General features: G+C 40.6%; 1 protein-coding gene across 3 annotated transcripts in view; it reads left to right on the top strand.

Moving 5' to 3' along the window:
• Positions 1-1,590: 1,590 nt before the first annotated feature.
• Positions 1,591-12,476, top strand: part of TP53BP1 (tumor protein p53 binding protein 1) — a 127,395-nt gene continuing 116,509 nt past the window's right edge. For 2 of the 3 annotated variants that reach the window (XM_074235233.1, XM_074235235.1), the window contains exons 1-7: positions 1,626-1,704; positions 2,605-2,789; positions 2,999-3,092; positions 3,294-3,366; positions 7,175-7,272; positions 8,227-8,388; positions 9,122-9,194. In XM_074235233.1, coding sequence (XP_074091334.1) covers positions 1,698-1,704; positions 2,605-2,789; positions 2,999-3,092; positions 3,294-3,366; positions 7,175-7,272; positions 8,227-8,388; positions 9,122-9,194 — 692 coding nt within the window. In that variant the 5' untranslated portion in view covers positions 1,626-1,697. Of the gene's footprint in view, positions 1,705-2,604; positions 2,790-2,998; positions 3,093-3,293; positions 3,367-7,174; positions 7,273-8,226; positions 8,389-9,121; positions 9,195-12,476 lie in introns of all 3 variants that reach the window. The other variant, XM_074235236.1, reaches the window with a different exon arrangement.

The following is a 12,476-nucleotide window of genomic DNA, read 5'->3' as shown; positions in this document are numbered from 1 at the left end:
GCTATTAAGGTGTGTGTGAATGAGTTGTGTTAGAGGTGGTGGGGTTACATTCCACACAGTTTGTGGAATACTCACATCTATGAAATCACAGATCTTTAAAGCATTTTTGTTATTGTTTGGAGAAGGGTGGTTCCTGGCCTGGGTATGCTTGAGAACAAAGGTTAGTTGCCTGTATTCTCTACAGCTTGTGAGGAAAAACTGTATTTCTAATCAATTACTTTAGCAAAGTCATTCCAAGTGATTTAGGATTGACTTGATTTTGCTCCTTTACCATTTTTGTTTGATCTGATTTTGGTTGGTGGTCTTACAGAGAGAAGAAAGGATATGATAATCAATGATTGATATCTGATAAAAGTAGAAATGAAGTCTTCTACAAATTAATGCTTAATTTTTCCAGGTCATCAGCTCATTATTGAATTACAAGCTTTTGAAGGTCCCTGGGTTACATTCTGGTGGATTTCTTTACATTTTACTTCTGGTAAAATGAGATGCTAATTTAGATATGGGAGAGAGGGTTAGTCGGCAGGTAGTGCAAATTCAGCTTAGGTCATGTTATCAACTAATAAGAGTCCATATAGAATGGATAAAGTATTTTCCAGATTGTGGCCCCGTTTTTGCCGGGCTATATCTGAAAATTTCTGAGCCTGTGGCATGAATGTGATATTTATCACCATGCATCCCACGTCCATTCATGTTTTAAGTTATAAATACAAATACTAACTGATTCTACAGGTATCAGCTCCATTTTACAGGTGGGGAAACTGAGGTTGAGATCGCCGACGGTCATAAATACTGCTTAGCTTGTGGTCAGCATCTCCGCAGACATCTTCTGTAGGACTCCCCTCCCTCCCTGCCGCCGCCTCCCCTTTAACTAATATCAGAAGGGCAACATCAATCTTTGTCTTCAGTACAAAAGGAACCTCACAAAGGGCGCTAGGCACAGCCTGTTGGGAGCGGCGGATTCCAGCCCTGGAAGGATGGGGGACGGAGGCGAGGAAGGTGCAAGCTGGGCTGGTCAGGGATGGGTGACCTCAGGAGGCTCCCCTCTTTTGAAGGGGCTCCCGAGGGGCACCGAGGCCTGGGACTTCATGAAGACCCCGGGAGGAGTCCGGACTTGAGAGCGAGCCGACAAAGCCCGAGTTCCTTTGCCGTCCTGCCACCTTCCCGAGGCAGTGGTCATTTGCATTCTGCTTGCCCGGTCCCGTTAAAGGGAACCCCTTGGCCGTCCCCTAGGGGCCTGCGAGAGCCGGGATCCGGGCAAGAGGGTCTTCTGTTTGGGAGAGATAAAAGCCGCCCCTGCGGGAGGCAGGGGGGCAGCTTGCGTGACCTCTCAAGGTCTCTTCAGTTCAAGGATTCTGTCATTCTCTGGCAAAACTAGAAGGGGGAATGGGCCGGGGGAACCTCCATGCTGCCATGGTAACACGCCGCTGTCTTCCCTCTTCTTGCGCGGGGGTGGAGCCTTTGGGCCACGGGGTGCATTAGTGGCGGGATGCGATGAGTGACAGGCCCCTCCAGCCAATGGACTCGGCGTGTAGTGTGACGCGCGACGGGAAGAGGGGCTGGTTGTGGCGGCGGCGGCGGCGGCAGCAGCAGAAACAGCGGCGGCATTAGCGGGAGTAGCGGCGGCGGCGACCTGCGGGGACCGAGCCGCGGCCTGGGCAGCGTGCGGAGACCCTCGCGGCCTCCCTCCCGCCGGGATGCCCGGTACTGGCGGGAAGGGAGGCGGACAGAGACGGAGAGACAGAGGCAGAGAGCAGAGGCTCGCCGGCGGAGGCGGGAGGGGAGCGCAGGGAGGCCGGGAGGATGGCTGGCCGAAGGGGGCGGGGTGGCAAGCATGGCGGCCGTGACGGCGAGAGGGCTGGAGGGCCCGGGGAAGGGGGTGGCGGCGGCGGGGTGGTCGCGGCGGGGGGGGCGGCGGCGGAGCCGGGAGAGGAGGGGCCTGGCGGGCGGGGGGCGCTGCCGCCGCCGCGGGCGCCCCCGAGGGGCCCGGAGGGAGGCGGGGTCGGGGCTGGCGGCGAGCGTGGGGAGGAGAGGGGTCTCTCCGGGAAGGGAGGGCCCGTCTGGCAGGCCGAGGGGCGGGGGCCGCGCGGTGGGAGGAGGGGGCCGCGCGGTGGGAGCAGGGGGCCGCGCGGCGGGAGGAGGGGGCCGCGCGGCCGGAGGAGGGGGCCGCGCGGCCGGAGGAGGGGGCCTCGCGGCCGGAGCAGGGGGCCTCGCGGCGGGAGGAGGGGGCCGCGCGGCCGGAGGAGGGGGCCGCGCGGCGGGAGGAGGGGGCCGCGCGGCGGGAGGAGGGGGCCGCGCGGCCGGAGCAGGGGGCCGCGCGGCGGGAGGAGGGGGCCGCGCGGCGGGAGGAGGGGGCCTCGCGGCCGGAGCAGGGGGCCTCGCGGCCGGAGCAGGGGGCCGCGCGGCCGGAGCAGGGGGCCTCGCGGCCGGAGCAGGGGGCCTCGCGGCCGGAGCAGGGGGCCGCGCGGCCGGAAAATGCCGTCTCCACGTTGGAGGAAGGCGGGCCGGCGGGCCGGCGGGCGCGAGCCTGCCGCTCCGGAGGGGTTTTGTCCTTGCCCGGCCCGGGAGCGGCCGCTCGAGCCCTCGCCCTGCTGTGCGTTCCAGGGGAACAGATGGACCCTCCCGAGAGTCGGCTGGATTCAGACTTCTCCCAGCAAGGGACGCCTTGCCTGCTCGTCGAAGACTCCCAAGCCGAGAGCCAGGCCCAGGAAGAGGACCCCGGCTCCCACCTGAGCGTGCTGTCCAGGCACCTTCCCCATCTGCAGACCCCCAAGGAGGGCCCGGGGCCGGTGAGTGGGCAGCCCTCGAGGGACAATGAGACGGCATACCATTTTTCCCCCCTTCTTCTTCTTCTTTCTTTTGACGAGCCAGAAAGCCTTGGTAACGTTGGACAACTCCAGCTTTTGGTTAGGATAGAGGGAGTTTGTCCAGCAGCCCACCTCTCGGAGCTTTGTTGGAAACCCGAAGGTGGAGATCCTGAAATCGGTGTGTTTTTTAGGATGTTGTGGAAGACCCTGAGCAAACAGCTGGAGAAGAAAAAGGAGACGCGAACAATGAGTTCTTGGAACACTTGAAAGAACGCAAGTCTTCAGGTGAGGGAGTTAGTTCTCTTTTGGATTTTTCCAACAGAATCTTGCTGCAGCGAGACAAATAAAAACTAAGAATCTTATGCTTGTTTATTCGTGGAAGTTCTCCTGGCTATTCTTGTCGGAATCTCAATTTGCTTGAGTTTGTGGTTAAGTGTCTTTTGTACTAAAACCCAGTTTTTTTTCCCCTTCCTCTATATTCTATAGATTCTTCTTTGGACACAGGAAATACCAGAAGTCAGATCATTGAACTTTTGCCTCAGCCCAATAGGGAAAGCAGGTACATTGATGTTTGCTATTTATTTCAGTTCATTTTCTAAATTATTACTCTTTTATTTTCATTTTAAAAAATTTGTCATTTATTTAAGGCAGTGGTATTAAATGACTCACCTAAAGTCACACAGCTAGGTAATTATTTGGTGTCTGAGGCTAGATTTCAACTCAGGTTCTCCTGACTCCAGGGTCCATGCTCTATTCACTATACCACTTAGCTGCCCTATATTTTCATTTTTTTTTAATATCCCCAGTGCATATAGTAGGCATTTACTAGAAAAATGCATGTTGAATTGAATTATTCCTGTTTCTTAGACTTTAATCCTAGGAAAAAAGAAATTAGCCTAGTAACCTTTTAGACTTTTGTGAATTGATTTGGGAAATTTGTAATTTGTATTTCCAATACCAGAAAGGTGAACTATCTCTTGTGGAACTAGTAACCATTGATACATACACTGTTCAAATTTAACCTGTTCAAATGAAATGAAATGAAATACTTTTTTTTTCCCCACATACTCAGATATATAATTAAATTTGGAGAGACTGTGTTCTGAAAGGGTGATGAGGCCTCTAAACAAAGCTTTGTTGCATTTGGTTTTTTAATTTATTTTTCTTCTGTTTTAAATAAAACTTTTATTTTTTTCTGATTACATACAAAGATAGTTTTCAACTTTCATCCTTTTGCAAGCTTTTGAGTTTCCCAGTTTCCTACCATCCTTCCCATGGAAGTGAACAATCTGAAATGGGTTGAACATATACAATCATGTTTAACATGTTTCCATATTAGTCATGTCATGAATGAAGAATTAGAAGTAAGGGGAAAAATAGACCCCATGAGAGAGAATGGAGCAACATCAAGTTTTAAAAAGTGAACATAGTATGCTTTGCTCTGCATTCAGACCATAGTTTTTTCTCTGTATTTTTTTTTAGCAATTTTTTATAGTAGGTCTCTCATAATTGTCCTTGATCACTGAATTGCTGAGAGTTTGTCATAGTTGATCCCTTTAATGGAACTGGTTTCATTATATCTGTGCAATATTGCTATTATTGTGTACAGTTTATTCATGGGTCTGTTCATTTCACTCAACATCAGTTCATGTAAGTCTTTTTTTTTGGGGGGGTTGCAAGGCAATGGGGTTAAGTGACTTGCCCAAGGCCACACAGCTAGGCAATTAGAAAGTGTCTGAGGCTGGATTTGAACTCAGGTACTCCTGACTCCAGGGCCAGTGCTCTATCTACTACACCACCTAGCCACCCCATGTTCATGCAAGTCTTACCAGGCTTTCCTATAGACTACTGCTCATGATTTTCTTACAGAATGATACCACTACATGATATTCATATACCATAACTTGGTTTGTCATTCCCCAACTGATGGGCATTCCCTCAATTTCCAGTTCTTTGTCTTTACAGAAAAAGCTAAATATTTTTGTTCATGTGAATCTTTTCCCTCTTTTTATGATTTCTTTGGATATAGACCTAGTAGTGGTATTGCTGGATAAAAAGGTATGCACAGTTTTGTTGCCCTTTGAGCATAGTTCCCATTTGCTCTGTAGAATGGTTGAATCAACTCAACTCCACAACAGTACTTTTATCATTTTTCTTTTTTGTCATTTTAACCAACCTGATAGGTAGGAGGTATTTTAATTTTCATTTCTCTAATCAATAATGATTTGCAGGATTTTTTCTTGCTTTAATTTCTTCATCTGAAAACTGCCTCTTCATATCCTTTGACCATTTATCAAATGGAGAATGACTTAAATTCTTATAAATTAACTCAATTTTATATGTATTTTAGAAATGAGTCCTTTATCAGAAACATTAACTGTGAAAATTGTTTCCCACCTTTCTGCATTCCTTCTAATCTTGCTTGCATTGGTTTTATTTGTGCAAAACTTTTTTTTATTTAATGTGGTTGAAATGATTCCTTTTGCAACTTATACTGACCTCTCTTATTTGGGCGTAAACTTCTCCCTTCTCCATAGATCTGAGAGATAGACTTTTCCTTGTTCTCTTAATTGGCTTATAGTTTCATCCTTTATATTTAAATTCTGTATCCTTTTCATCCTTGGTATAGGGTGTGTGATGTTGGTCTGTGCCTAGTTTTTGCCATAAATTTATTATTTTTGAGGTCCTGACCATAGAATCAGGAAGACTTGATTTGAGACCTTCCTCTGTACATATAAGCTTTGTGACCCTAAAGAATTCACCTTATCTCTCAATACTCTAGACCAAGGCTGTCCAGAAAGGATGATTTTATGCATTTACTAAATGCTTAAGTAAATGAAGCTGAGCTACTTCAGAGCTCTTACTAAAATGTCAAATCAAAATATATTGTCTATTTTTTCAATAAAAACTTTTAAAGGTAAATTTGGATAGCCCTGCTCTAGACAATTCTCTGAAGAACATAAAGTACAGATAAGGTAAGAACTTGCTTTGGCAGCTGGAATTTTCTCATCTAGAAGGTTTGTTAATAAAAATCACAGGTCTAGCCATTTAACATCTCTTTTAAAAAAAAAATTAATCTCAGCATCAAAGATGACAAATTTTTACAGGCTTGTGGATCTGGATGAGTCCAGCAGAAATTAGAAGATTCCTAATCAGGATGTAGATGGAAGTAGACTTTTTCCAATGAATTTTAATAAAAATAGTTTTATTCTTTATTTCTTTAGTACTTTACTTTTTTAGCTTCATGATACCATATATTTTACTATCATTAGTATACTCATAAATGTGGAAAGCTTTTGGGAAATTTTATGAGGTAGTAAAAAAAAGCAACTTTTTTTTTTTAAGGAGGGTTTTTGCATGGCAGTGGGGTTAAGCGGCTTGCCCAAGGCCACACAACTAGGTAATTATTAAGTGTCTGAGGCTGGATTTGAACTCAGGTACTCCTGACTTCAGGGTCAGTGCTGTATCCACTGCACCACCTAGCTGCCCCCTTTTTTAGTTATTTAAAAAAAAAACATCGAGGAGCTTTATGAGTGAAACATGGAAGTTTGTTTTATTTTATCCAATTATTTAAAAAATATTTGAATAAGTGAATGTCCTCAAATTAATTTCTCCTTCTTTAATGAGTCATTCTTATCATTCCTTCCTATTATCTTTGATAAGGTCTTTCTCATAGTTTTAAAAAAAGTTTCCTTGCAAATATGTTTGTCTTTGAGCTTGAATTTTATTTTTCTGGTTTTTTTAATTTGTTATTTTGAAATTCAAAGTTTTCATTGCCCCAGAAATTTTCCTTTATGTTTTTCTATTTTTCCTTTGTAAAAAAAAAAAATCTTTATTTGGCATAGGTTATGTCAGCTCTCCAAATTTATATTACTCATTTTTTTAAACACAGAAAGTTACCACTTTGTCACTTTAATCACCACAGAAGGAATCTGGCTCTGTATAGTATTCATTCTAGGATCTGGCACTAAAATGAAATCCTTGTGAGTTTTCTCCTCTTTCATAGATTGACTTTTTCAATATATCTGTGCTAATACAGTCCTTCTCTGTTTAGTTCTCACAGTTTTTTCACCTGAAAGACAAGATTTTTATTCAGATTACTCATACTGATTCTCAGTCCTCTTTCATCGTCCTAAGGAATTACTAGTTCATATGTCTGTATATGTCTCAGTTGATTCTATATAATTTTTTTTTTTGAGTATTTATTGGTTTCCTGCAGTAAGTGGAAAGAAAGGGGAAATAGTTTTTATTTTCTCCAATTTACTTAATGGTCATTGGTGAGTAGAGAGACTGAATTCAAAGAATAATACTTTTACTAGATTTTGAAATGATATATCTTATGTTGCTTAACTGTTTATTTCATACAGTATCTTTGGGATAACAATAGTGGCTGATTCTACTGCAGAGAAAGAGGAAAAGGAAGAAGATCCTACAGACTGTATTTCACATTCAGTTAGTGCTGAAGGTAACCTGAATTCAAGTTTTCCTTACATGAGCTTCAGGATTCTTGCATTTTCCCCCCCTTTGACTAGATTAAATTTCTTATTAGGTGTTATGTTAACTTTGGATTGGGACTAGTGATTTAGAAATTTACGTAGATGTTCAATTTAATACTGCATTTTTTGAAATTTTTGCTTTGTAATATGTCAGTTACTAGTAGTTGGATGAGCATAGGTATGATTGTTTAGGGTAGTAGACAGTAGGTTTTTTCACTAATAGAAGTCTTGCATTAGATTTTTCAAAAAATTTAAATATTTTATTTATTTTTCCAACTACATGCAACAGTGGTTTTTGCCAATCTTTTTTTGGTATGGTTTTGAGTTTTACAATTTTCCTCCATCCCTCCCTTCCCTCCCCCTCTCCTGACAGAAAGCAGTCTGATATAAGTTCTATATTTATAACCATGCTCAACCTAGATCTAATATTGAACATGTGAGAGAAGAATCAGATTCAAAAGGAAGAAAGAAAACATTAGAGAGAAAAAATTAACATAACCCATAAGACAACTTTTAAAAATTGAAGATATTAAGCTTTGGTCTTCATTTAAACGTCATAATTCCTTCTGGATATGGATGGTATTTTCTGTCATAAGTCTTTGATAATTGTACTACTGAAATGAGCAAATACATTGTGGTTGAACATCACCCCATGTTGTTGTTAGTGTGTATAAATGTTCTTTTGGTTCTGCTCATTTCACTCAGCATTAATTCATGCAAGGCTTTCCAGGCTTTTCTGAAATCCCATCCCTAGATTTTTAAAAAAGATAACTTTTATTTTATGACATATATGGTGCATTTATTTTTGTTATTTTGATTGAGTTGAGATAGGTAGGAGAGAAGAGTTGTGATCTGAAAGACCTGATAATCTGCATGGTAGTTTGGGATAATGTATAATTTTGGGGGCTATTTGGTTCCTATAGATACTGGTTCATCACAGTTGGGCTTTGGGGCCCTGGAACTCTCACAGAGTCAGGATATTGAGGAACAAACTCTACCATATGAAGAAGACAAAGAACAACAGCTGCAGCCAGTAACCAAGGAGTCTAGTCCTCTCAATCCCTCTAATGTAGATGTAAATATTGGTATGTAACAAATTCCCCATGGCTTGGCACTGTTTTTCACATTAGATATTCTTTTCTTTGACAATTATTCTTCCTATTTTTGCTACAAGTTTTGAACAAGTTTTATCTCAATCCAAGGTGAGGTTTAAATTATTTCTAATATTGTGTTAGGTAGTAAACACTGGAGGAGTAACCTTGCAAATTGAGTCCTGTTGAAATGCATTGTTTTAATGGGTCTATTTTTGGAATGCAGTCATAATCTACCTAACATTGTTAATTGGTGCTTCAAAACCTTTCTATTGGATGAAATAACATCACTGGGTTGATTGGTTCCATAGAACAGTGTTATAAATATTATACTTTGATAATCAGCTGAATCATAGCAGGGTTTATTAACGTTATGGTAGGATTCAATTAAAATGTTTTATTCAAATTCCTGTTTTTAGTGACTTTAGTGGAGGGATATAACTTAAAAAGGAATAAGTAAAGCCAAGGTATTTGAGGAAGGAGAGAGCACTGAAATTGGAAAAGAGCATGAAAGATTTTACATTGGAGATAGCATTTGCAGTGAACTTTGCAGGAATTGTGAAAGGACATTGGTCAGGATAAACCTTAATGGCTTTTATTTATTATGCTTATGCACATTTTGAGTTAGTTTGCTTTCCAGGAAAATATTTGCTTTTTTGTTTTTTTCTGGGACACTGGGCCTTCTCCTTTCTCTTTTTTTCAACAACATAAATTCATTTGCTTCCAGAACTTGAACAGGATAAACATGAAGATCGGTCCACTGAAGATATACAAGTGTCAGTCCAACAAGGTACAGAGAGGTAAAAGAAACTTATTTTTTAAGAATTTTTAGTCTTATCTGACTGTTTATAGTAATTTTATTTCATTTTTTTCTCCACAATTTTTTAAAAGTTTCCTCACGTTTTTAGCATTTCAGAGCCATTAGAAACACTTTTAGAAATTAGAATTCGCATAGGGCTATTTCATTTTGCATGCAAAATAAAAATCTAAATTTTTAAGAGTCTCTTTAAGTTACTGTAAATTTTTTTTTAAGACTTCTAGGTTATCATACATTGCTGGGATCAAACCATTTTTAGAGTAGTGGAACTCCATTTAGCTTTTAGGATTGACATTAGATTTTTTTATCCATCTAACGCTGTTATCATTGACTTGCTATTCTGTGTCTCCAACTTCTTTCCAACCTGACTATTGCTGCATTTAGGCAGGTATACACTTTGGGAGATTTGCAGTATTCTTTGGTACATTATCATGCATTGGACCTCTGCTGCATATGAAAGCATACCTTTTCTATACTTCAAGAGATTCCCAGTTATCTTTTGATTCTTAGCTTCCCTTTAGACTGACAGTTTCTGGGCAGACTACACTTTCTGAGATCTGTGATAAATTTTGGACACCTGTTTTGACTAGGTAAGATGAGAGTTAGGAAATGTTACATACTCTGTTTATCACGATTGTTGGGACTATAGTATTTATATTTCTGAACAGCGGTAGCTTGCATTTGCCTGGAATAATAATAGTTGGAGAGATGGGCTTTTAAAAATTAGCATTTTCAAAAAGAGAGAGAAAGAATGCACAAAAACCTGTAAAAGCTTGAACCATAGAGATGTTGTTTTTATAGAGAAAAGCTTTTGTAATAATGGTTCTTTTTGGCCTGTGCTCAGAAGATTGTGTTCTAACAAGTTCTTAGGTAGTAACAAGTTACAAGTTCTTGTAAGTTAGTTCAGGAACTAACCAACTGGAAATTGGGAAGTCCTGTGGTCAGTGTAGTAAAACTATAAAGAAAGAGGAAGAAAACTGCTTTAGAAGATTTTGGGTATATTTGTGATAGGTGAGATAGGAAGATATCACTAGAAGGTGACATGAGTGGTTGTAGGAAGGAGGAGCCAGAAAATAATTTGGTAGCAGGATTTTTTTTAAAAAGTACGTTTTTAGTGATCTTTTCTGTTTCTAATATCTACCATAGTTATCCCATGATAACTTGCCCTCCCAGAGACCCAACCATAACCAATTGATACATTGAAAAAGTTTGGAAATACCTGTAGTCCTCCCATTGTGCAAATGGATGACTTGGGAGTGTGTTCTTTTTTTTTTTTAAAGGTTTTTACTAGGCAATGGGGGTTAAGTGGCTTGTCCAAGGCCACACAGTTAGGTAATTATTAAATGTCTGAGGCCAGATTTGAACTCAGGTACTCCCTGACTCCAGGGCTGGTGCTCTATCTACTGTGCTACCTAGCCACCTCCAGGAGTGTGTTCTTAAATCTTTTCATTTAAGTCCTATTTGATCTTCATAATTTTGGGACATTTGATTTTTTTTGGTATTTTGTTGGTTCTTATCACTTACATATATTGTTGTTTCTGTTGTATATTGTTTTCTTGGTTCTGCTTATTTTGCTCTGTATCAGTTCATTTAGATCTTTCCATGTTTCTCTGTAAAGTATTCATTATATATCAGTTTTTACAGCATATTATTTCATTATATTCATATGTGGCATTCATATGCCACAATTTGTTTAGCCATTCCCCTATCCATGGATGTCTACTTTTTTTCCTAATTTTTAGTTATTACAAAAAGTGATGAATCAGGAGCATTTTTTTAAAATGATGAGATGAATATTTTTAATTTTTTTAATTTTTAAAGATTTTATTTGAGTTTTACAATTTTTCTTACTTTTTAATTTTTACATTTTTTTTTGATTTTTTGCAAGGCAATGGGTTTAAGTGACTTGCCCAGGGTTACACAGCTAGGTAATTAATTATTAAGTGTTTGAGGTCCAATTTGAACTCAGGTCCTCTGACTCCAGGGCTGGCACTCTATGCTTTGCGCCACCTAGCTGCTCTTTTTAAGAGCATTTATAACAGAAATTGATTTTTGGATTTAAGTAGAAGTTACTTTTATACCATTCAACAGTTATATATCTACTGTATGCTCTGTCATGTGGATAAAGTAATAAAAGCAAGACAGTCCTTGCTTTCATTGACCTTAGTGGAGGAATACAACTCAAAAAAGGATAAGTAAAGCCAAGGTAATTTGAGGAAGCGAGAGAGCACTGAACTTGGAAAGAATCACCCAATATTTTGTATAGGAGATAGCATTTACAGTGAACCTTGGAGGAAGATAAGAATTTTAAGAGGCAGGGGTAAAGATGAAATGCATTCCAGGCGTGGTGACAGCCTGTGAATGGGTGGAAGATAGAATAACAGCTTTAGGGGGCAGTTAATAGACTATTTTGTAGGAATGTAGCTTCTGTAAAAAGGGAGTATGAAGTTATAGAAAGGTAGGAGACTGTGAAATGAGATGCTTAAAGAGTTTGTGTTTATCCTAGAGGCAGTAAGGAAAACCCTAAAGGTTTTTGAGTAGTAGAGTAGCATAATCAGAGCTCTGTCTTTGCATCTTATAGCAGTAGGGTTGAGGAAAAGAGGTACTGGCAGCAGAGGGACCAAATGCTTCTTCAGTTGGCTGTTGAAGTAATTTGGACAATGGCTGATGGCTTTTGAATTGGACTGACTGTGTGGGTAGAAAATTCATAGATTAAAAATTTTTGTGGAGATTGGTTCATTAATGCTTGACCACTGATTGTATATTGGTCTTGAGGGAGAGGGAGACATTTCCAGTTTTGAAACTAGGTAACTGAAAGAATGGTGATACCCTTAAAAGAAATAGGAAATTTTAGAGAAATGGTAGATGTTGGGAGAAAAAGATAATACATTCAGTTTTGGATATGTTGAGTTTGAGATGTCAGTGGAATGCCAAGCCAATTTGGGATATACAGCAGACCATTGACAATGCAAGGTTATAGTATAAGAAGAGAAGTTAGAGCAGATTTTTTTTTTGATAGATATTTTTCTGATTACATGTTAGGAATATTTTTCAACATTCATCCACTTGGATATTTATAAGTTACACAATTTTCTTCAATTCTCCCTTCCCACTACCCCCCACCCCCCTTCCCCTCAGTGGCAAACAGTCTAGTGAGCATTGTACATGTACATTCGTGTTTACATGTTTGTGTATGGGGAATTAGGACTAAGGGAAAAGAAAGAAAACCTTTGGATAGGGAGGAAAAACATAAGTGAAATTTTTA

The sequence above is a fragment of the Macrotis lagotis genome, chromosome 4, assembly GCF_037893015.1.
Source record: "Macrotis lagotis isolate mMagLag1 chromosome 4, bilby.v1.9.chrom.fasta, whole genome shotgun sequence".
In the NCBI taxonomy this organism is placed as follows: Eukaryota; Metazoa; Chordata; class Mammalia; order Peramelemorphia; family Peramelidae; genus Macrotis; species Macrotis lagotis.
This window is presented reverse-complemented; position numbering and strand designations above follow the sequence as displayed.